The sequence below is a fragment of the Aethalodelphis obliquidens genome, unplaced genomic scaffold, assembly GCF_003676395.1.
Source record: "Aethalodelphis obliquidens isolate GAN/ISIS:26980383/991018 unplaced genomic scaffold, ASM367639v1 scaffold58, whole genome shotgun sequence".
In the NCBI taxonomy this organism is placed as follows: Eukaryota; Metazoa; Chordata; class Mammalia; order Artiodactyla; family Delphinidae; genus Aethalodelphis; species Aethalodelphis obliquidens.
In genome coordinates this window covers 11,305,530-11,330,512 of record NW_020838002.1, presented here as the reverse complement: position 1 = coordinate 11,330,512, position 24,983 = coordinate 11,305,530, and the positions used below count along the sequence as shown (strand labels likewise).

General features: G+C 40.9%; 1 protein-coding gene across 5 annotated transcripts in view; it reads right to left on the bottom strand.

The window, feature by feature from the left end:
• Positions 1-3,213: 3,213 nt before the first annotated feature.
• Positions 3,214-24,983, bottom strand: part of TADA2A (transcriptional adaptor 2A) — a 47,257-nt gene continuing 25,487 nt past the window's right edge. For 4 of the 5 annotated variants that reach the window (XM_027087357.1, XM_027087360.1, XM_027087355.1 and 1 more), the window contains 9 exons: positions 23,500-23,572; positions 17,277-17,340; positions 15,892-15,935; positions 12,547-12,657; positions 10,751-10,822; positions 8,609-8,741; positions 7,767-7,810; positions 5,562-5,635; positions 3,214-4,050 (listed from right to left, as the gene is read on the bottom strand). In XM_027087357.1, the coding sequence (XP_026943158.1) occupies positions 3,865-4,050; positions 5,562-5,635; positions 7,767-7,810; positions 8,609-8,741; positions 10,751-10,822; positions 12,547-12,657; positions 15,892-15,935; positions 17,277-17,340; positions 23,500-23,572 (801 nt within the window). In that variant the 3' untranslated portion in view covers positions 3,214-3,864. The remainder of the gene's footprint in view (positions 4,051-5,561; positions 5,636-7,766; positions 7,811-8,608; positions 8,742-10,750; positions 10,823-12,546; positions 12,658-15,891; positions 15,936-17,276; positions 17,341-23,499; positions 23,573-24,983) is intronic. The other variant, XM_027087358.1, reaches the window with a different exon arrangement.

The window sequence follows — 24,983 nt, the reverse complement described above, 5'->3', positions numbered from 1 at the left end:
CAGCCATAAAAAGAAACGAAATTGAGTTATTTGTAGTGAGGTGGATGGACCTAGAGTCTGTCATACAGAATGAAGTAAGTCAGAAAGAGAAAAACAAATACCGTATGCTAACACATATATATGGAATCTTAAAAAAAAAAAAAAGTTCTGAAGAACCTAGGGGCAGGACAGGAATAAAGACACAGATGTAGAGAATGGACTTGAGGACACAGGGAGGGGGAAGGGGAAGCTGGGACGAAGTGAGAGAGTGGCATGGACATATATACACTACCAAAGGTAAAATAGATAGCTAGTGGGAAGCAGCCGCATAGCACAGGGAGATCAGCTTAGTGCTTTGTGACCACATAGAGGGGTGGGATAGGGAGGGTGGGAGGGACACGCACGAGGGAGGGGATATGGGGATATATGTATATGTATAGCTGATTCACTTTGTTATAAAGCAGAAACTAACAAACACACCATTGTAAAGCAATTATACTCCAATACGGATGTTAAAAAAAAGAAAATGAATGAGCAATATTCCAGAATGCTGTTTAGAACACAGTACTGCTCTCCTGGCTAGAGACCCATCGAAGTGTTTTGGAGTAAATATGAATTAGTTTTTCCAAGCTTCTCTTTGTAGTTTGGGCCTCTGACTTATCACACTGGACATTTTAGTTCTTATCACATACCTACATATTTCCTAAAGCTGGAATGACTTCCCAACTAGAACTTTGTTATTGATGAATGTCATTGGTCTTCTCCCCCTTCCCGCTAACTACAAGCTGAGGATCTCAATACTCAAAATTGGGAAACTTGTTATCACTCAGCAGCGACTGGTTAATTAACTAAGTTCAGATTTAAAAAGGGGGTTTAGGGTGGGGGGAGTTGTAAACGATAAAAGGATGAAAACTGGAACCCAAGAAGAGATAAATCATAAATAGTTGGTCTCAATAGAGACAGTTGAGGTCTTTGAGCACAAGAAAGGATCATTATAAATTTATTTACTTATTTATTTATTTATGGCTGCATTGTGTCTTCGTTGCTGCACGTGGGCTTTTCTCTAGTTGTGGTGAGCAGGGGCTACTCTTTGTTGCGGAGCGCTGGCTTCTTACTGCAGTGGTTTCTCTTGTTGCGGAGCACGGGCTCTAGGCGTGTGGGCTTCAGTAGTTGTGGCTCGCGGGTCTAGGGCTCAGGCTCAGTAGCTGTGGTGCACGGGCTTAGCTGCTCCACAGCACGTGGGATCTTCCTGGACCACGGCTCAAACCCGTGTTCCCTGCATCGGTAGGCAGATTCTTAACCACTGCGCCACCAGGGAAGCCCAAGAAAGGGTCATTACACGTAAAGAAATTTGTTCTCTATTCCCCACCAGGACAGAGGAGGACGATATGCATAAAATTCCAGCAGAGGGCTTCCCTGGTGGCGCAGTGGTTGAGAGTCCGCCTGCCGATGCAGGGGACACGGGTTCGTGCCCCGGTCCGGGAAGATCCCACATGCCGCGGAGCAGCTAGGCCCGTGAGCCGTGGCCACTGGGCCTGTGCGCCCGGAGCCTGTGCTCCGCAACGGGAGAGGCCACAGCAGTGAGAGGCCCGCATACCGCAAAAAAAAAAAAAAAAAAAATTCCAGCAGAAATCTTTAAATTGTAATAAAGTTCCTAGCAGTTAAAGGTCTTTATTTCATAGTTCATTGTTGTTGAGTTTCAGAGTAAACTCTCTTTCTTCTGAGATGATCTGCACCAAGAAGGACCTAAATTAGTGGAGTTGGTTTATGGCCAATCCCATCTAGTTGAAAAGGGGAAGGATGGAATTTTCTTTGGAACATCCTTGCTAGCTCTGGATTTTTAGTAACAAGAAGGGCCTTCCTTTGGTGACAAGAAGATGGAAGGAAATAATGTACTAAGCTAGTGATCGACATCAAACGTCAGCAAGTGCTTTTCTAACGACGCCTTTCAAGAGTACTCCTCACCCAAAATTATGGCTTGATCTTTGAGAAACCCACTAGGATTCTAGGTCTTAAATTTTGTGAAGTTGGGCTTACCAAAACCATAGTAATCCTCCTTTCTAAAATCCAGTCATTTGAAATTATAGCCTTATTTTTCTGTCACTCTTTTCAACAATGCCACTTTCTTCATCCAGTCTACTGATTCGCCAGTCAGTTTTTCAGACTTCAACTTGTTCCAGGGCTTCTATCAGACTGTCCTGCCATCCGCCATCCTCCCAGCCCTAAGCACCGCAGCTGCTCCTTGTGTACTAGCCAGCTAAATCTCTTGGCACTGTTTTCCTTACTCATCACCCTCCACCTACTACGTCTGGAACAGTCTCCCACTTCCATCTGCCATTTTATTTCTCTCATCTCCGTCTTATCATTGCCTCAGAAGTGCACCTCTCCCAGGAAGCCTTCCTTAATCAAGATCAAGGACTCCTCAGACTACAGCAGACATCACCTGACACAGAGGTCTAATGCACTTTTAGAACAGGACTTGCCTTCCAAGGATAAGAGGCAACCCCTTTATAAGCAACTCAGGGTGATGCTGGTGGTAGGATACGTTTTCTAAGAGACAGGACTATATCAAGAAAACCACAAGCCGCCCTTTTGAAACACTGAAGTCCTTTATTCTATTTCCCTCAGATCCTACGAGTTTCCTTTTCATTCGTTATCCCCTAGATGAAGTCTATTAGCAAACTGCATGCATATTTTCAGCAGTCAAGAAGTTTGAGCAGATACTTCCAACAAAGCATATAATATTTGAATTAGATATTTTGAATGTTGAAAGAATTAAAGAAATCAGTCAGCTACTGGAGGTAATTTGTGCAGATTCTGAAGTATTTCTATATAACTTTGCTTCTAACAGAAAAGGGAAAAACCCTGACTCTGAGTTTGGCTTCTTATTGTGCAGAAAGATTTGAGGACCAAGTTTCAGATGTGGTGGGGTCACTCATCCTCATATCTAGTGAGTTCCATATATGAAAAGGCTTTCCTTTTGTTTTACAAGTAGCTCTTATTGTAGGCTAGCCTTTCACCATTGAGAAATTAGGGTTCAGGTCTTAATCTAAGCAACACTGAGGTTAATTGCATCACCTCCATCCTCAGGGGTCTGGTATCCAGGGAAGCCAAGGGTTAGAACAGGGTGAGCCCAGGACACACATGCTAGCAGAGACAGTGCAGCGTGATGAGGCGCGCATCCAACCCCCTAAGTGCGCTTTAGTTACCAGAATATTTGACACACCCACAAAGTAAGTAGCAAAACATTTTTAATCCATTAATTCTAAAAATAAGAGACATTTTATATCCAGTGCCACCTCCTCAAAAGTCTACTGCAGATTAGACAGCCAGACTTCAACTTACAAAGCCAGACATTAACGTTGAAGATGCAGTTTGGGACAAGACCATCATGGGGAGATTTTCCTTCTCTTTGCTCATAAACATAAGTTGTCAGCTTAAAAGAATCCTCAGACAGAAAGAGAAAGCTTTCTCTCTCTATAACCTCTTTATTTTAAATCTGTAATGTTTGAAGGCAAAACAGATAATCAGAAAACCAACCTCCCAAGTAAGTACAAGGATCTGAGCTGGACTCCTGGGACTAAAGACTGGTTTAGTTCTATTTCTACCAACACTGTGATGTGAGGTACTATGGTTCTTGTTTTAGTTACAAGAGGTGTTAGGAATGAATGCCCACACACAATTAATAATAGCTTATCTAGCACATAACTCTGCAGCACAATACCAACAACAGGAGTATTTTAAAGCAGGGTGGAGAAGAAAGTAGACGTTAATACAACTTAAGGTTTCCTTTGTTCTTCCCCTCTTTTTACAAGGAGAATTCAGCTCAAAAACAAAACTCCACAATGCCCGTACTGTCCTTTGGCCCACCAGGCCCGGAGAGCCTCAGGCTTTAGTGATGTATCCTTCTCGGATGAGGAAATCATAGATTTTCCGGGTTTTGTTCACGTCTATCTTGATGAGTGCTCTTGCCTGTGCCAGTCTCAAGCCTCCTTGCTTGTTACATTCGTTCAATAGAGCAGATTTGTATTCTAAATAGGCTCCTGGGACCAATCTCACCATCTGACAGAGCTGCAAGACATGGCAAATTTAATAAACATTAACATCTGTCATTCTCATAATTTAATCCAGCAGGTATAGCCAAAATAAAATTTAAAGAGTGACATCAACCTCTAACTATTTATAGGAGCTGCTGGTGGCTAGATCACATTCCAGTTTGTCTTTTCTTTGGAGAGAATACTCTCTAAAGACAGACAGAAAAAGGCAGAGTGTGATGCCGGGAGAGCTCCAGCACCTACCGGCTGGCTCACCTGGGTTTGTCAGGGATACAAGTCTGTGTGCTGAGGAGCGGTGTGGAGTAGAGGCCCGGCACCTTCCAGCTCAGCCAGTCAGGGAGGAGCCACAGGGCACCGTGCGGTTGAGGCTGCTGATACTTGGGTTCCCAAGTATGAATTGCATTATTTTTAGTATCGGCATAAATCTTTAGTCCCTGATTTTGTGATTACATTTCCTACTCTGGAGGGAGAAGAGATATAGAGACCTTGCTAAGAGGTCGCTTTAACTGCTAAAAATCTAGAAACCTGGCTCGATTCCAGTTCACCTGCCACTATCCAGAAATGAACAGCCTGAGGTTACCACTTTGTGGGTAAGGCTAAAAACTGCTTGAAACTCCAGGCCATTCCACCCTTGATTCAGAATGGCAATACTTCTTCAGCAGTACTTGGATATAACATACACCTCCTTCTACTCCCAAACTAACCTTTACTGTTCCTACTGGGTAAAATAGAAGACTAATACTAGCGCCTACTCCATGACTTTTCCTTACTGTCTGACCTGAATTACTGATACAGAGTGGCAGCTGAAGACACTGATCTTGGGAACCGTAAAAGGAGCACACGAGGAACGAAAGAGGATCCTCTCTTGGAATGGACTTGAGAGTTGCGGCACATTCTTTTGAAAACGCTTGATGATGACCGTTTTGAGGCTGGATTTAAAGTTTAGAAACGGCCAAAAGTAATATGAAGAAGACACATCCGGTGATTATAATGTAAAAGAAAAGTAGGTCATGGCTTTTTTAATCAAAATTAATGTGTGACTACATATGATGATGAATTCCTCTTTTATGCTTATACACATACTATGCAGACAATTCAAAAATCTTTTAAGTGATGGTCATATTGTTGGAATAACAGCAGAACTTCTGAAAATGCCCACTCTAATAGGAAATAATCATTTTCATATACCAGTTATTTTAAGTTTGAAAAAAATTAAATTCACTGACATAAAGCACAGTACAGTATCTAGTACATGGTAAATGCTCAATAAATGATAGTTGCTATTATTTAGATTTACATCTCATATGTTCTTCTCTCAGGAGATGAATGGTGGCTGGGTGATAAGGACCTGCTGAGGTCAGCTCTTTAGCACCTAGGCCTCTGGGATGGACTAGAGCTGTTACATGCACATGTGTGACATGAACAGAGCAAAACGGGTTTGATCCTATAACATGTTTTTAATGACAACTCAGTGAATAACCAGCCCCTACTCTCTTTCTTCTAACCAGCTCCCCTTCTTTTTGTTACCTCCTTTTCTTTTTCGTTCAACTTCTCTGTGCCAGGGAGGCCAGTGAGGTTCAAGGGCGGTGCACTTCGTCTACCTACAGATATAGACAGAAAAAGGCATATATTTCGTAAAAGTGACAGTCCCTCAGGTGTAAAGTGTATAACAAAGTTCACCACAGTCAGGCCAGTTAGGTACAAGATTACTATACATAGCTGTATATATACTCCTCAGGCCTCAGTTTGTCTGGCAACACAGGTATCCCAATGTTCACTTGAAAATAAAAACGGTAAGCCATGTGCCCTCTGCTCTGATAAGATACACATATAATCACACATACCTCAGTGTCAAATATGGCTATTCTTCCTAAACCGGTAAGAGATGCTAAAATCTACAGCCCAGATGTCGTCCAGTTAAGAAAGGTCATACGCTGCCTGCCGTGACAGCTGATGAATGGAAATAACAACTCTGCGCGAGAGACATTTCCTAACCCTTGCCACTCTGCCGGCAGTGCAAGGCAAACATGGTAATTAACCACGTACCATTCGCCTTGAGATCAAAGGCAGAGTGTCAGGCCAGCAAGAGGCCCTTATTTATTATGTGAGGGAATATCTGTTCCTTCCAAAGTAGCCCTGTTTACCTGAAAGATCTGAACAGAGGAATGAGCCACTATATGGCAAAGTAGAGGCTGAGGTGAACTCACAAACCTGAGAAAGAAACCCAAGCATGAGGTCACCGCCCAGGATAGGAAGCCTGATGTGCAAAACCTTTTGGTTTTGTTTTGAATGTATACTTGAATGAATGGACTGCGTTAAACAAAAGAAAATTCAGGGCAATACGTTACATTTCATGGGGGTTGCCGGTTTAGGTGGTGGAGAGAAAGGGGATGGACTGTTGCAGCCTGCTGTACTGCAAAACAGACTTCTCTGTAATATCAACAAAGGGGATGAGGACTTCTCCATAACTGACAGGCCTAGCCATACCCTAAATGCTCAAAAAGGGAGACTATGATCATTTGCTGCCTCGGCAAAGTTCCCAGAGGCTGGGTTACGATCAGGGATCCAGGCTTCCAGCTCTGCACTACTTCAGGAGCAACTCAGAGCGTGAAGAGGAGGAAGGGGTCGCCTCAACCTAAACACAGGGCGTGAGGAAGGCAAATGCCCACCTAGGACGCAGCAAAGAGCAAGTGTGAATGGTTCAGAAAACACAAATACCAGAGGAGCTTGGTCACGTCCATTCATTCATTTTAATTAGCCAATATTAAGTTATTTGTATTTCTGTATTTAGATTGGGGAGGGGTTGGATGTAAGAAACTTAAAAACTTGGATTTAACTGTCTTGGCTATTCCCTAAAAGACACTCTTTTCTCCTTTAAATATTAAGAAATTATTACTTGAAACAAAGGAATAAATGAAAAAAAATTATCATCCATGAAGTCGCCTTTTCTGAGCCCTGTCTAGATCCTGAATCTGAGAGATTATGAATGGGATCACAAGGTCTGTTGTTCCAAGCTTCCAAAAAATGGTAAAACTGCAAGTGGGTCACCTTTTTGCCAAGTCCAATCTGTAATCAGTGGAGCAGCCTGTATGTTCTGACCAGGGGAAGTGGCTACTCTACCATATGGAGCAGGGGTGAATGATAACCAAGAAAACAGGCAAAGAAACACCATGATCTTGGACCACAGTTCTACAGCTAATACCACCCCAAACTACCATTCACTGATTACCAAGAACCAAGGATTACCAGATAGCATATGGCTTAATCTTACTCTGTAAACTAACCTCAAAAGACGAAATACCCAAAGAGATAAGAAATAGAAATACCTGAAGTCTCCAACTTATAAAGAAAGTCTTGCTTTTCTGGCAAGTAACACGTTTCTTTGCTCATATAGGATACAAAGCCTCTAATTATCCCCTATGAGACAAATCTCAAAGTTTGTGGTAGACAGCGTCATAGTAAACTAACTGCCCATGAACATTGGTAAAATAGAGAAAACACCTGTCTGGAGTTCTTTCTTCCCCTGTCTTTGTACTCCAAACCTGAGGAAAGTCCTGTTTGGCCATGAATATTCTAAAAACTTGCTTATGTTTATAAATTGGGATAACACTTAATTATCATTCCTCTGCCGAAGCACCCAGCTCCCACACAGCTGAAGGGATTGCTGGGTTACCATAACCCCTAGAATGAAAACTTCACAATCAAGACCTCTCCAGCCTAAAAAATAATTACCTGAATTCGAAGCCATTGGTACGGAAGGACTCAGGCCAGAATCACTACAAAGAAGAAGAGGAATTTAAACTTACATCACATCAAAGAAAGCCATTTCCAAAAGCCCATGTGAGACTGGGTGACACTTATCAGGTCAGTTACTTTGAAGAGAAGTAATGCGACAGACTGTGTTATGTTTTACAGGATGTCCCAACTGTACTACCTAGGAAAGGAAATCTGTTCCAGAGAAGGAAACTGCTTGGATTTGTTAAGAAGAGTTCTTGGCCTGGCACATCACAAAGACCATTCATGGGGAAAGGAGAGGAACATGATTCTCCAATGAAAATCATACCAATAGAAACAGAGGGAGAAAGAAAGCATGGGGGGGGAATTTACTAATTAAAAAAAATAAGGTCAAAGTAGCAAAGTAGGATTCTAGGAGGCCAGTTATGTTTCTCAAAACTGTCAGTATGGTACTGTTTCTTTTTTTTTTTTTTTTTTGCAGTACGCAGGCCTCTCACTGTTGTGGCCTCTCCCATTGTGGAGCACAGGCTCCGAAGGCGCAGGCTCAGCGGCCATGGCTCACGGGCCCAGCCGCTCCGCGGCAAGTGGGATCTTCCCGGACCGGGGCACGAATCCGCGTCCCCTGCATCGGCAGGCGGACTCTCAACCACTGCGCCACCAGGGAAGCCCAGTGTGGTACTGTTTCTGAGACTGCCTGCTAAAATTTTCTGAATTCTTCTAGTCACCCAATTATTACTGCCCTGCCATGTAGGATAGGGTGCCCACAGAATTCTCTGAAAATACAGGTAAAGGCCAAATTCTCCAAGAGGTTGCTCCTTCCCCCTGGAGTAATTCCTCACATGTCAGCCTGCCGGCGGAGCCACTGCTGGCAGGCGCTACTGTCCTGGATGTACTGGAGAACCTCCGAGAGCATAGTGCGTTTGAGGCGTTCCTCTTCTCGAGTCTTCTTGAGGTGATCATAGGTTCTGGCACCTGGAGGTATTAAAAAACACTGTGACTACAATGACAATGCAGCAGAACTAACCGAAGGGTTTCCTCACTCATCAGCAAACTTCATCTTTTTTAACCTTTAATTTAAAAATTTTTTTGGCCGTGCCGCAAGGCTTGTGGGATCTTAGTTCCCCAACCAGGGACTGAACTCCAGGCCCACGCAGTGAAAGCGCCGAGTCCTAACCACTGGACCACCAGGGAATTCCCAGTCATTTTTAAATTTCCTTTGCAAAACTGCTTCCACATTTTTCTAAGAGCAAAGTCATTTCCCCTAGTTTGAAATCCCTTTTTTGACAAGAAATAAAAATATTTTTATTCCTTTTCTACCTTTAACACATTTTGGGGAAAAATCCCCAAAACAGAAAATTACAAGGAGTCCCTCATATTTCCATCCCCTAAAAGTAACTTTTAACACTGTCATATTTACTTCCTGTTCTGTATTTTTCTATCCATATATTTTTCCAAGTCACACAAGTGCTATACACATACACTCTTCCTTAAAAACCAGTTAGAATTACAAATAAAAATAAATCCTCATTGACCAGTACCATTCCTTTCCCCTCTTTCCCAGAGGCAACCAGTATCAGGTAACCCAAGCCTTTATATGCATCTTGATAAACAGTTGCATAGTGTTTTCTACATGTTACAAATGTATATAGGATCCAAAATATCACACCAGTGGGTTTCAAACAGTGTTCCACAGAGGCCCAGGATACCATGAAAATATCTTAGGGATTACGGAGAAGAGCAAGGGCACCAGCACATACCAGTGGTCCTGTGCTCCACACATGACCTGAACCATCAGACTTCAACCAAAGTAGTCCTACTTTTATCTTATTTATGGATTAGTGCCCCACATAAAATTTCATTTTGTAAACTGTTTCCATTGTTAGAAATAAAGAGCCATTACAGTAGGCTGAACTTATACCCACAGGGCTACTTCTTGTGAGCAGTGGGTGATAGCTTTCAACCAACAGCAAGGAGGAGGAAATGCCGAAGATCATTCCAACAATAACAACAAAATGACAGAAGCTGCCATTTACTGAGGATTTACTGTGTGCCAGGTACTGTGCTATGTTTTCATGCATTATCTCTAACTTAATCTTTTAAAAAAAAAAAAAATTATTTAATTTATTTGTTTGGCTGTACCGGGTCTTAGTTGCGGCACGCGGGATCTTTAGTTGTGGCATGTGGGATCTAGTTCCCTGACCTGGAATCGAACCCGGGTGCCCTGCATTAGGAGCGCGGAGTCTTAACCGCTGGACCACCAGGGAAGTCCCTCTAATTTAATCTTCATACTAACTCTAAGAGACTTGGAAAATTGAAATGAACAGAATTATAGATCTGGTGAAAGAACAGCCAGAATTCAAACTCAAGCTGTCCAAGTCTAGACCTCAGCTCTTAACTACTAACACACACTACCTTCCCTTATGACCTGGCTCTACTACAACTAGCTCCTTAATCACTTTAAACTTTAGTCTCTCCATTAAATGAAAATAACAATAAGTTTGTTACAAGAATTAAATGACACGATCCAGGTGAAGTGCACAGGGTAGGGCCTGGTGCATGGTAAACTGTTACTGCTATGAATATAATTATCACTACCTCAAGTAACTGGGATGCAAGCGCCTAGAACCAGTTGAAGCTCCCTTAATAAGAATGATCAGACTATGCATCACTAAATTTAAAAAGGCTGAGGCTAAAAACTGGAATACAAAATCCTTTTTTTCAGAGGCCACAACGGAATCCTAAATCTAAAACAGCATCTCTCTTTTCTCTGTGTCATAACTTTTATTTCACCTCAGATAATCCATATAATGGTAGTTTATAAGGATTAAATAGGTGAAACTTTATGGGAAAGATTGAAAACTCATTCTGAAATGTGAAAGCTTGTTTAAAAAAAAAAACTCCATGGCACCTCAAACAGAGACACCCTCTATGTGCTTGGAAGACGTGCCCTCTGATTTAGCGTGTAGCTTAAGCATACTTACTACAAAAATTGGTAATGCCTGCTGTCCTGTATTCCTGGAGCCTCTTGATTTCCCTTCGGAGTTCGAATTCCACTGTTTATCCCCCCGAAAACAACAAAGGAGAAAAATTGGAAAAGCAAAATCAACATTAATGAGCACTTTTACTGTTGAATATTTTCAGTAATTCTGCCTTCTATAAAAGACTGGGTAATTCCATTTGGGGAATCCTAATTGTTGCTAATATCTCATTAGAAATTTTACCCAAAAGCTGACAAAAATGTACTCCAGCTGTCTTTTGGCTTCTGTCTCCAGCTGCTTCCTAGAAAACTTATAGTGAACTGGTTGAATTCATTTAGCTACAGAAGTAATGAATATAATTTTTTTAAACCACCAAGTTTCCCTGCTCTATTTATTCTCTGTTAAAAGCTCTAGTCACAAAACCAAATTCTTTTATGAAACCTGTCTCTGGTATTACTTGATGTGGCCCTTTTGCAAGGGAAGGACAAAAGCTCTGGGCTTCAAGTCCTGGATAGTTTCTTTACAGCTTTTCTCCTATAGGAACAAAAGAGCATTGTGTTTTCCATAAATCAAAGATTTCTGCCTCCTCTGAGCACATAGATCAGGTTGCACCGCTTGGGTTATTATGTGATAGAACATTCAAATTTGGGTGCTTTGAAACAGAGGATGAAGGAAGAACCTGGACAACCCATGGGGTGTTGTTCTTTGGAGTGACACATAAACCAGGGATGGCACAAACTGGGACGGGAAGTGAAGGATAAATCACACAAAGAATGCCAACCAAACAGGGTGTCTGGTGAGGACAACCAACCTGGCTCAGATACACGCCTACAGTGTCAGGCAAGAGATGTCTGCATGATGGGTACACGATAAGAGCCTTCATGAAGTACCCTTCCAGAACTAAACTTGGGGGTCAAACACCTGACTCTCATGAGTAAAGGTATAGACTTAGCCCCCCAGTCCAGATTGTTTTATAGTCTAGGCCTTACTGCCTTAACAACTTCAATTTTTTACAGTGAGAAATCAAATGGTAACTAGATAGAGCTCTCTCAGGGAAAAAGGCAAGAAAATGATGGAAGTACTATATACTATCTTGATGAGTCGTCCAACTCTGTCCCCACTTAAAAAACTAGTTTTAATACTAAAATAATTATGAACAAAATAATATGATTTGCTTCAAGGGCTTCCCTGGTGGCGCAGTGGTTGAGACTCTGCCTGTCAATGCAGGGGACACGGGTTCGTGCCCTGGTCCAGGAAGATCCCACATGCCGCGGAGCAGCTGGGCCCGTGAGCCATGGCCGCTGAGCCTGCGCATCCGGAGCCTGTGCTCCTCAATGGGAGAGGCCGCAACAGTGAGAGGCCCACGTACCGCAAAATAATAATAATAATAATAATATGATTTGCTTCAAAATAATCCAGTTGAGGATGGGAGGGGAGTGGGTGGTAAAGATGAAACTGGATTGGCCATGTGTTGATAACTGCTGAAGTTGGGTGATGGACACATGGGGTTCATTATACTATGATCTCTATTTTTGCATGTATTTGAAAACTCCCATAATAAAAAGGGGGAAAAACTACTAAACTATTGTTTATCTGAGGGGAAAACAAGCCACTAGGCTTTTTAAGCTCTTTTCTCCCACCCCCAAAGTCCCAAATTAATCTCATAGTAATAAAGTGGAAGCAATACAAAAAAATCCACTTATTTATTTACAGAACTTCACATAAAACACACCACTATCTCTACTATTTATATAAAAACACACACACATATATTTGCTCAAGGTTAAAAAACCACCTACATGCATGGCTTTCAATGAACTTGTCATGTTCCACTGGCCCCACTATCCTTGCAAATCGCCTCATTGTTTCATAAAGGTCTTGGACTTCCTTGGGATACCGCCGTTCCATTACTACAGAGAAAGTAAAGAATATAAAGATCTCTAAGTTTTCTGCATTTTTTTTTTTACAAGAAGTAAAATGGAAGAACATTATTCCTAACCTCATATGACTAACTTACCAATGACAGGAAGCAAACTGGAAAGCTAAGAATGCAGCACACTAATCATAATGATAAGAGAATCAGAGTGACTATGACACAGAGAGGTTGTTATCACTGGAGAGCATCTGCACTGCTGAGCACCCTGGAGACCTCCACACCTTGCTGCCTCTTAATCTATACAAGGGCAGGAAGTACTGGCAGTAATGGGAAAGATAATTAGGTTGTGTGTTCTCAGAAACAATGTGGGGCAAAATCTCTGGTATTAACTTCTGCAGAGGGCTTCCCTGGTGGTGCAGTGGTTAAGATCCACCTGCCAATGCAGGGGACACGGGTTCAAGCCCTGGTCCGGGAAGATCCCACATGCTGCGGAGCAACTAAGCCCGTGTGCCACAAGTACTGAGCCCGTGCTCTAGAGCCTGCGAGCCACAACTACTGAGCTCACACGCCACAACTACCGAAGCCCACGCGCCTAGAGCCCGTGCTCGGCAACAAGAGAAGCCACCGCAATGAGAAGCCTGCGCACCGCAACTAACAGTAGCCCCCGCTCGCCACAACTAGAGAAAGCCCGCACGTGGCAACAATGACCCAATGCGGCCAAAAAATAATAAACAAATAAAATAAATTAAAAAAAATAAAAAATAACTTCTGCAGAACAAGGGAAGTGCAGACATACTAATTCATCTAGAAGAGGTAGATTAGCCTGGAAAAAGTGTGATCTCCTGCACGCTCCACCAAAAATAAAAATCTCTGTAACTACATATCCTCAAATGAGGCATTTATTTCTTCACTTTCTACATGGGTCATTTTGCCTTTCTCTAAACTTAATTAGGTACCACAACTTAATGTACTACTAATGAAGTTATATTTTGATAACTATGATGGAAGCGAAGGGTCAAATATGCCATTTGGGATACCCACATGGGTCAGCAACTTTGAGGATCACTACTGACCAAATTTCTAATAAAAAGAGCTATCAGCAAAAAAGATGGGTAGTAAAACCCACCAATAGTAACTGGTAGGTTGGAGTGGCCAGGAACTCTCGAACTGCTACTCAGTCATTTCAATAAAAGTAACTAGGCTAGTTTTGTCCACTCTCAGGCTAAAGATACAGGCTATCACTTATGACAGTTACTTAAATCAAGTCCTCTTTTCAGATGAATCTCTTTCTTTGCAGGAGAAATTCTTGCCCACAAATTCTAGGAGCTGATTTGATGGGCAGCCACAAATTGATTATTTTCACCACCAACCCCCCCGTCCCCCTCTATAGGGATAATACAGAAACATTTGGAGTAAAACTTTTTAATTTGATGAAAAAAACTCCTATGCCTACATATTAAGGTCACATGTACATTCAGTATAATGGCAACTGAAGACCTCTCAAACCACAACGCACATACCACTTCTTTCTTGGAAGCAACAGAGCTTCCTCTCAGCTCTGTATGTAAGAAATACAGTTAAAAGAATAAAGAGGCTAAACTGACCTCTGTCCACCAGCTGAGAACAGAATTTATACAAGAGTCAAGGTCTACTATGTAATGGTTAAAATCAACTGACCTATCGTGGAAAGCCCAGGAATTCAGACAAAGGAACCCACTACTGTGGCTATCAGAACGTGACCAATTATTGTCTACAGAAAGGGCAAGGGAGATCTGACCTTGGGTTATTTTTGCAAACCCACAGCTCTCGATGAGGACGAGGTTAAATAGGCAATACTGCATACTGCTAGAAGGAATATAAATTGATAAAACCATCTTTTAGGAAACAATCTGGCAGCATGTGTTAAGCATTTTTAATAATCATATTCTTCGACCTATTTAATTCCACTTCTGGGAATCTATCTTAAAAAAACAATTCTAAATACAGACAAAGCTCTATTCACAAACAAGTTTACCTTAGCTTTATTTATAATGATTAGAAAAACACTGAAAATAAGCTAAAGATCTAATAATAAAAGACAGGTTAAGCACTTCATTATATATTTATGTATCTATACAACATATTATGTAACTATTAGAAGTGACATCATCAAAACACCATAATGTGTGTAATGGAAAGTGAAAAAGTAAAGGACATATAATGTAACCTACTTATGACCACGACTCTATTAAATGATACTTAACCCAAGACTGGCTGACCTGAACCCTCCTGGCACAGACTGTCAAACCCTATAAGATTCCATCAATTTAGCATGTGAAGCACGATCATTAGGCACTTTTACAAAAAAAAAGTCTTGTGACATATAACTATTATAAACATATATAAATATTGCAATTATTATGATATCATCATTCTTATGTTCTGAACAAACTCTACAGTGTAGAAGAAGAAAAAGTACAGAGACTCTTTCTGCCCAGCATAGGTTATCGCCAAATATTTAAAAGTAAGGTCAAAGTTAGCAATCATTTAAAAATCATAGGTTTATTTCATCATCATACAATGCTAATGTCTTTTCTGGTTTGTTTGCCCCGACCATGCAAAATAAAGCTATCATTTTCTGTTAATTTTTTTCCATAAAAATATTTTCACAACCTGATGGTCAAAGTTATTTTATGTTTAACATATAATTCCAAAACACAACCCTATCCAGTTTCAGAAAATGATCCATTAATATTCATGCTTTAATTACTATACTAATTTAAAAAAAAAGAATTCTCATGCTAGTGTTATTGACCATATATTAATGGCTTGTAACTCTTACAATGCAACAGAATTGCCCTGAAGACTTTAAAAAAATACAGATGCTGTAGTTCTACCTCCAGAGATTCTGACTTAATTAGTCTGAGGTGACTGTCAGGCATCAGAATTTTTTTTTTTTGCGGTACGCGGGACTCTCACTGCTGTGGCCTCTCCCGTTGCGGAGCACAGGCTCCGGACGCGCAGGCTCAGTGGCCATGGCTCACGGGCCCAGCCGCTCCGCGGCATGTGGGATCTTCCCGGACTGGGGCACTAACCTGTGTCCCCTGCATCGGCAGGCGGACTCTCAACCACTGCGCCACCAGGGAAGCCCCAGGGATCAGAATTTTTTAAAGATTCCTAGGTGATGCTAATATGCAACTTTGATTGAGAACTACTGTCATAAATGATTTGTTTAAAACTATTCAATAATATTGGGAGAAATTTTAAAGTAAGGAAAACTAATACTTACACTGAAACTTTCTAAGGTTGATTAATCCATGGTCTCTTATAATTCTAGAATGAAAAACATATATATGATAATCAGTTTCACATTTAACAATGTTTTCCACACACAGCTTTCATTAGACATCCTAAACACTGCAAGGGGGAATCTTGAGGTCCAGAGAAGTCATTCCCCACAAAGTTCTGCAGGTCAGTAAGTCTCTAGCACAATTTTAGGCTCTCAAGCATCATATATTTTTCCTCTCCTTGGGCACTGCAGATTCTCAATAACTATCTGCTGGATGAATGAACAGATCAATAAGCACTCAAATAGTGAAAAACACGTCTGTAACTTAGATGAAACAGAAGGGAATCTGTGTCCATATCATAAAAATCATCTATTCAGCTTAGGGAAATGATAATTGAGAACAGCCGTTTAAGGGAAATCTGTGATCACACACTCAACATTTACAACTGTACATTCACAGAATGCCTTGAAGCTATTTGAAATAAATCTTGTGCATGTTTAATGGAAGGTCATCATAAAACAGAAGATCTAATAGCGACCTCAACTACTGAGTTCTACAGCACTGTCTAGTTCTAATTCCATGTTTTAAGAGAAACAGAATTTAGGTAAACCATGCAGAGTTACGTGTCTGGAACCTCTGGTTTATACCGGAGGTATTCATGACTAGCAATGAAGCTTCTCACAAGAACAGCTGGGTAATCTTCTTCAGAGCTTCTTGGAAGCTAACTCCAGACACGCAGAGAGTAAGCTCTACTTCAGATCATGTCTTGGTCCCTCCAGAGTGCCTCCCAAGTCCCATTCCTTTTTCTTGTTGTGATGCCACTGTATCTCTAGTTATTAACACCATGGTAACATGCCTACACATACATACACATCCTCCGCATACCCTTCTCTGAACTGTTAAAGTCTCTGTAATCCAATAGGGGTTTGGGATCCATAATTTCTCAGCCTCAATGTATGTTTTTTGTTCTGTTGCAAAGAGAAGGAATAACCAAGAGTGACTGAAACTTGTTCATAATTTCTTTGAAATCCTTGTATATAAAAGACTTCTCATAAAAATTGAGCAGTTAGAATAGAGCATTATTAAGTGTAACAACTTAATAATATCTTGAATTTTTCTTGTTCCTTTTTTCCTTAAAACACCGTGTCCATATTATTCATTGGTCACCAAAACATCAAGAAAGGGTAAGGAAGGAGGAGGTTAAAAAGCAAGAAAAGGAGAGGTATTATTATCTCCTTTTAACAGATGGAAAAATTGAGATCCAAGGAGGTTAAGTGTATTCCTCAAGGTCCTAAGATGAGCCACAAGTGGAACTTGCTCTTATGGGCTATATGTGGTCAATAGTCCAAAGCCAAAAGAAGGCAGGATGGTTTTCTAGACTTACTTTTTTCGCCTTTGTCTCTCCTTTAACCTGGAATGATAGATATCTACTACAGCCATCTTCAGAGCTATAAACAAACAAACAAACAAACCCTTACATATAAATAAAGCCAAGACAAGAAGAAATCTTTTGCCCAAGCTGTCCTAAACTTTCAACCTCATACTGCTAACTATTCCACACGCACTGGTCTAGGAAATCTGTCTCTTGGAACCAAAAATACCCTAGGATAGTGAATTTCTGTATCAGTAAATTACAGTAAAGTTCTTTTTTCCTAAGTATATGTTTATATGGGATTACGCTATAGATAACAATTTCTGCTTTTTCCTGAACATCTCTTTTGACCATGCTTTGCTACGTATATTATTAGCTTTCATAAAACAGTTCAACAAGGAGTCTGAACTTTAGTAACACATGGACTAGAAATTAACATCTGTCAGAGTTTCAGATTAGAAGAAAGAAATACCAAAATCTAGCATGCTGAGCTATGAGCAGATGCACTACATCTGTATATAACTTCAATCACTGGGAAATGACCAGGAATACTTTATCCAGGCCATTCTCCCTTGGGTCTGAGATAAAAATAACATAAATTCTAGCTGGATGACCTGAAGAGATGAATGACCGCAATACTTTTTAAACTTTAAGTATTAAAAAAAAAGTATTAACTATCATGGATCTTTTGTTCATTTCTAACAAGTTCAAAAATTTAAACAACATTGCTTCAGTTTTCCTCATAACTGCCCACAAACTAAAACTAATTCAATAATATCAGGTCCAAGATTTAAGGCAATGGTTTTCAAACATTTTTTCAGGTTGCAGAACTCTTTCTGTAAATGAACTCTTTCTTGATTTACATGCGTTCCATACAGAAGCATAGGTACCACAGAATGCCCCATACCCTGCCAGTGTTTCCTAATAAATGCTGGGGAATGATAGGCTCTAGAACGCTGTGCTGGTGGAGATGCGCTTTACATAACTATGTGGTGGGAGAGGAAGGAGGCATGGGGAGAAGAGGAACTGTCTCTGACATGCAGAGCAACCAAGTACGAGTTTTATAGTGGACTCTACCTTTACTTCTTATGAGAAAGAGAAATTAGGACGTCAACAGTTCAAGGCAGAAAGAGAAGCAAATAAAATAGCTAAGTAAATAGTTAACATCCACTGAGTATTTATCATGTTCCAGGATCTTTAGGTGCCTTATCTCGTTTATCTACTCAATAATAAGATGAGTTCAACATGAAAGAAACTACCTGAAGATCCAGTGGAAGTTAGTGCTAATTTTGACAAAAGATTTCGGTAATTTTTCTAAGACACTAACTTATCATGTTGTTTCTTGAGATTTGTGTGGGAATGACTTAATTAAACAGAAAAAAAACTGAAGAGACTGTGTTACAGAAAAACTCTATAAATAAATCCTGCTGATAAATGGTTCTGGTGCTTGATCATTTCAGTAGTTTAAACTTGTACAACTGGCCCTGGAGAACAAAGGGAAGGAAGGGAACACAGAGAAACAAATGGGAGAACTGGAATTCTCCCAGAGAAAAATTCATAGTTGAAGCTCTCCCTTGTCTTTATGAAGCACACTCCGATAGCAGCAACTGATTGTAAGATCTTAACTGCACGAATAACCCAGGGAGGACCACAGCACGGCAGGCAGAACAGAAATGAGAGGCAGACGCTGAAAGAATGAGAATCACAGGTTCATATTCTACTTAAAGTGAGTGGAGGGTCTAGTAAAGCAGGCAAAGACACAGAGCTCCTTAGAAACAAACAAACCCAAAGCACCCATAACCTCTCCACCGATGCCAGGCCTCTGAAATCTCAGTTTCGGGGGATGACTAGTCTCCCTGTGACCACACTGGGGACTGATAACAAAGTTTCCAAACGGCTGGCCTTAAAATATTTCAAGAAGTGGGCAGAAGTCAGAGGCAGCTCCTTCCCACTGCAGTGTATTTCTAACATTGTTCAAAATAGCTGGCAACATGTTTCTGTTTTCCTGACAGAAGGCACCTACTGCTTGCTTGGCAAGAAAACCTACTCAGAGGCCTTAACTACAGGGAAGCCAATCAAAAGCCCTACTGCAAGCGCACAGGCACAAACCTGTGACTCAGGTATTCCCCAGAAGCAAAGCTTTTTAAGTCATTTCCCCCCAAAGATTTTGGCCGAGATGTACGCAAGCAGCGCTATGAAGGAAAGCCAACCAAGTGACCTAATGGTTGAAGTCAGCAACTAGGAAGGCTTAGCCAAGTCACTTCACTCCTTTGTGCATTTCTCTGAAAGTAGAATGGGAAAATATCGATTTCCACTTCTCAGAAATGTGGTTAAGCTATAGAAGATAAAAAATGTGAAATCTAAAAAGAAAAAAAAAAAAGGTTCAAGGTTGTAGAGACATTAAGTATAGCACAGTATTAAGAGCATAGACTCAAGATGGCCCTGCCACTTGCAGGTTACCTCTTGACCTCAGGCAAGTTATTTGAGATTTCTGCTCCTCAATTCTCCCATCTATAAAATGGGGGTAATAGTAATAACACCTAACCCAGAGAGTTTTGTGAGGATTAAATGAGTTCATGTGTGTCAAGGACTTAAATGGTACCTGGCAAATAGTAAGTGCTATACGTATTAGCTATTATTATTAATAGCATTTATGTCTAAAAAGTCCTAAACATAAAGCAGCCAAATCACCATCAAGGGAAGGGCACTGCCAATAGGTAGGTAATAGGCACAGTGACCAGGCTGGACCTCTGACTGACTAATTGTTAAAGGCTCTAAAGGCTGACAATACGGACCAAAGAAAGAAAATTTGGGGGGAAAAAGTGGGGGAGTATCCACATCTGGCCAAGAAATTTTGCTGAAATTGGCTTTCCAAATAGAAGGAGAGTAAACTGCTCTAATGTGCAACCCTGAGAAGTGCTGAAAACACAGGCCCAGTGCAGAGGAAGGAGCTCTTGATGCCTCTTGCTTGCCTGGGTTATGGGCCAGCGATGATTAGAAGATGCTGCACACAGGGCTTAGCACCTGTGAAACTCTGAGAAAGAAGAGTCCACAAATTTAGGAGAGATTTCCCCAAATGAAAGCAGATGGAGAGCGATGTCCCCTAAGGAAAAGGAAACTATGCTGTGTGTCTGCACTGACATCACACAACATGCCACAGGGAGCGCCGAGTTATGTCTTTTGCATCTCTCTCTCTGGACCAATAATTTCTGTTTATTTCAATAAAATACGAGGAGGTGTCATTTAGGGATCTCAGAACCTCCTTATTTTCTTCCTTAGACACTACTTCACATGCAATATCTTTTGGGGGCTCATTCTGAAAGACTTCTGGTATGGTGGAATGTAATTACATGTCCCTCCATTGTGTCCCAGGCCTCTATAATGGACCATTTAAACCCCCTTTATTAGACAAATTCCGTGAATCACAGCAAAAGTCTTGGGTGAGGAAAAGAGCTTCCTGGCATCACCCAATTTTCTAGATGTAGTCTTTCTAGGGGATGGGATACAAAGCCCAGCCAAACAGTTTACTTCCTTCTAGTAGTTGTGAGGAAACGTAAAAGGAATGTTATTAATGCTCAGTAATATTAGGAGTATAATGGTATAATGGAATGGCAATAACACCAATCTGAATTATGTACCACGTTTCATTGGAGACATTCACCCTGACTAATCAGCATCATCTGTTCTTTGCTGGCCAGGGACACAAAGAAACAGCATGCAAATTTCCAAGGACTTGCCCAAGATCACAGTGACTCAGAAGCAAGCCTGAGGTTGAATCACTGTCCTGATGTGCACAAAATATGTGCCCCTCTTTCTGTTCTAGGTGTGCATAGAAAGCTCCTTCTCATTCCCTCCTAGTTTCCTTGGGCTCCTAGTCCCCTTCACTGAGAGTTCCAGGAGAAACTGCTGGAACAATATGTGCCCAACTGGACAGTGGGTCATACTGCCAAAGGAGCTAATATGAGAACTTAGAACCATAAACAAAGCATCCCTTTGTGGCACCAGCAAGTCTTCCCTTTGATCTCCAGTCCTGCCAAACCTCTTTATGACGTTATCACCTTTTAAAAAGCACCCATCTAAACATCTTACCGTTCACTACTAGACAGGGAGGGAAAGGAGAGGCAGGGATTATTATTATATAAGCGCTGTTAAAACTACTTATGGGGCTTCCCTGGTGGCACAGTGGTTGAGAGTCTGCCTGCCAGTTCAGGGGATGCGGGTTTGAGCCCTGGTCTGGGAGAATCCCACATGCCGCAGAGCAACCAGGCCTGTGAGCCACAACTACTGAGCCTGCGCGTCTGGAGCCTGTGCTCCGCAATAAGAGAGGCCGTGATAGTGAGAGGCCCGCGCACCACGATGAAGAGGGGCCCCCGCTCGCCGCAGCTAGAGAAAGCCCTCGCACAGAAACGAAGACCCAACATAGCCAAAAATAATAAATAAATTAATTAATTAAAAAAACAAAAAAACAAAAACTACTTATGTATAACAATCAATAACTGATTCTTAGTTCAAATGAATTAGAATCAAATAACTTAAAAGGCTGTAGAAACTGTAGAAAGAACACAAATAACTAAAGTATGTTATAGGTTTGAAATGCTAACTGAAATAAAACTTGCTAATCAATTGCTTCTTTTTGATTTTTTTCCCTTTTGCCCTCACTTAATTACAGAAGGGACCATAAGTATACCAGCAGAAATTGCAAATCATGCTTTCACAAAGGATGAAGAGTGAAATTAAATACCAACCATTACTACAGTTTTCTTAATAATGTTGAGGCTTAAGAATGAAGACCTTGGATTAGGGCCTGGAGAAGTGATTCAGCAAGTCCCTTACATAGTTGAGCCATGACTGACATAAGAGATTTTGACTTTCAAAAGTTCAGTACTTTTGAATACTATCTAAAAGAATGATATTTATGAAACTGCTTTTTTGTATTCTGGATAAGAAAGATATAAGCCAGGAAACAATACCATTTTAATTAAAGCTGGTGTGTATGATGAGGAATACTGAATGGCAACCTGCACGCTGCCTTCAAGAGAATGACACACGAGGTGAGAATAGACAATAACGTGAATTATCAGGGTTGAAAAGCAGAGATTGACATTGAAGACTGAACAAACACAATGGCTCTAGTGAATGCTAAAGCAGTTTGCTTTAAAGCTTTCCTCTTTTAGTTCAATCTACGTCACTTTGACTTTCCTTAAAGTTGTGTGGGAGAAGAGAAATGAAATTTTGCAAAGAAAAAAACTGCTCAAGAAATATGTAGAGAAAAAACTCTAAAGGTAAAATTTTTATGAGGACTCTTTCTTGGTCCCAGATCTGATGTAACAAATATCTAGTCAGCTCTTCTGCGGAGAGAAGAATAAAACTCCCCTTCAAGTGACAGAGGACCAGTTAATGCAACATGAAAACTTGATTTAAAATGCAACAAGGATTCTAACTTGCCTTTCCTACCTGGGATATACATTTAAGAAAAGCAATGAAGATGTTGTTTAGGAAATACAGAATCCAAAGGAGCATTATTCACCTACTGCATCACCCTCAATTCTGGGCTGAAATGAAACAGAAGATTGGGGATTATTTTAAATATGTAGTTCACTGAAAATGGAAAGAAGGAAAAAAAGACATTCACTGAAAGTCTAACCATCCACTTTTGAAAGCCTTGTTGGCATTAGCCATTTACGTTATAACAAAAGAGTTGACATAAATCCTTAGAGGGTTAATCTTAGATGAGAATTCAGAAGTGCTAAAAATTCAACAGTTCTGAGAAACAAGAGATTTCCAATCTTGGTCTAAAAACTCTTGAACTTCCATTCTTTTCCCCTGCTATGGGAAATTTTGCATAACAAATTATAGTGAACATCTAGTATCAGCAGTTGTTATTGAAGTCCCAAGGTCTTCACCCTGATTCCCTTTCTTTTAAGGAGGCAGTGAGGGCCATTTAACCAATTACCTCAGTGTAGGCTTATCTCAGCCAAAAGAAAGCTTACACAGTCCAAGGGATGGGATATTCCCAACTACCCTTATGTGATCAACATTCTCACCACCATCACAAATGATCTTTCTCACTGTGGTCAAATCCCAGCAACAGGGTAAGTTCAGCAACTTAACCACTGTAATTTGGGTCCCATAAGGGGCAGGAGACATGTTTTATTCATTCTTATATTTCTAGCACCCAATACAGTGTCATCACAGTCTGCAATCAATAAAAACACTGGCTGTAATAAAATGTTACCGTGTAAAATGTCCGAGTCATCTTCAACAAAATCAATGTCTCTCAAGTCCCACTCTGCATAATTGTCAAACTCCTGTTTGGGGAAAAAAAAATTCCCATCTAAAATCCATCAGCTCTGAGTAACGCCTTTACAGGAGCCATGCTTTAGAAGCAAATACATAAACAAACACTTGCTAAAAAGTACTGAATGGAGTACAGGGCCAGGACAACTGCCATAAGTAAATAAGTCATGGGAGAAAACTGAGAGGCTTTCAGGCAGCAGTGACAGCAAAAAGTGAGAAAGTTATGAGTCCAGGAATAAAGCCAAACATATTGTTCTAAAAACTAAAAATAGTCTGTTCATGAAATCTAACTCAAGAAAACTTAACTCCTACTAGCCCTTCGAGTATTGGGTTGGCCAAAAAGTTCGTTTGGGTTTTTCTGTAAGATGTTATGGAAAAACCCAAACCAACTTTTTGGCCTAACCAATATTTAGGTAAGAAAATTGCCTGCATTAATTCATCTACCTTTTTACCACCATCTAGGGCTCTATTTATCCCATAATATTGCTTACCTAGCTCAGTGGGTAGATTTGTTCATGTTCTATTCAATGACTACAATCTGTAGGGGTAGTGTCTCTGAGGTAGCTCTACAATTGCAGCTGCCATGAACAAAATGCTGACCTGGGTGTGGCTAGCAAAATTGTCTGTGGTTTGCTAAACTTTAATGACCTCCAAGAGTACTCTAATTGCGGATTAGGTGATAAATCAAGAGACTTGTGACTACATTCACGTGGCTTTTAACTCCAGGGCTGAATGAAGAACATGTAGTTTTTATACACATTCATCATTCTTTATAAACTTGTGAATATAGTATAGAGGTCAGCAAACTACAGCCTATAGACCAAATTCAGCCCACTGCCTATTTCTGTAAATAGTTTTACTGGAGCACAGGCCTGCTCACTTGTTTACTATTATCTATGCTGCTTTTGCATAATAATGGCAAAGTTTAGTTCCAACGGAGAATTTATGGTCTACAAAATCTAAAATATTTACTATCTGGACCTTAATAGAAAGTTTGCCAACCCCCGATATAGTACAACCTCGAAACCCCCTAGATGTGGAGTGAAACTTCAGAAATAGGTTTTTGGGGCTTCCCTGGTGGCGCAGTGATTAAGAATCTGTCTGCCAATGCAAGGGACACGGGTTCGAGCCCTGGTCTGGGAAGATCCCACATGCTGCGGAGCAACTAAGCCCATGCACCACAACTACTGAGCCCCCGTGCCACAACTACTGGAGCCCAGGCACCTAGAGCCCGTGCTCTGCAACAGGAGAAGCCACTGCAATGAGAAGCCTGCGCACCGCAACGAAGAGTAGCCCCCGCTCCCCCCAACTAGAGAAAGCCCGCGCGCAGCAACGAAGACCCAATGCAGCCAAAAATAAAAATAAATAAAATAAAATAATTTAAAAGAAATAAGTTTTTGCTCTGAAGAACTTTTACCTTTC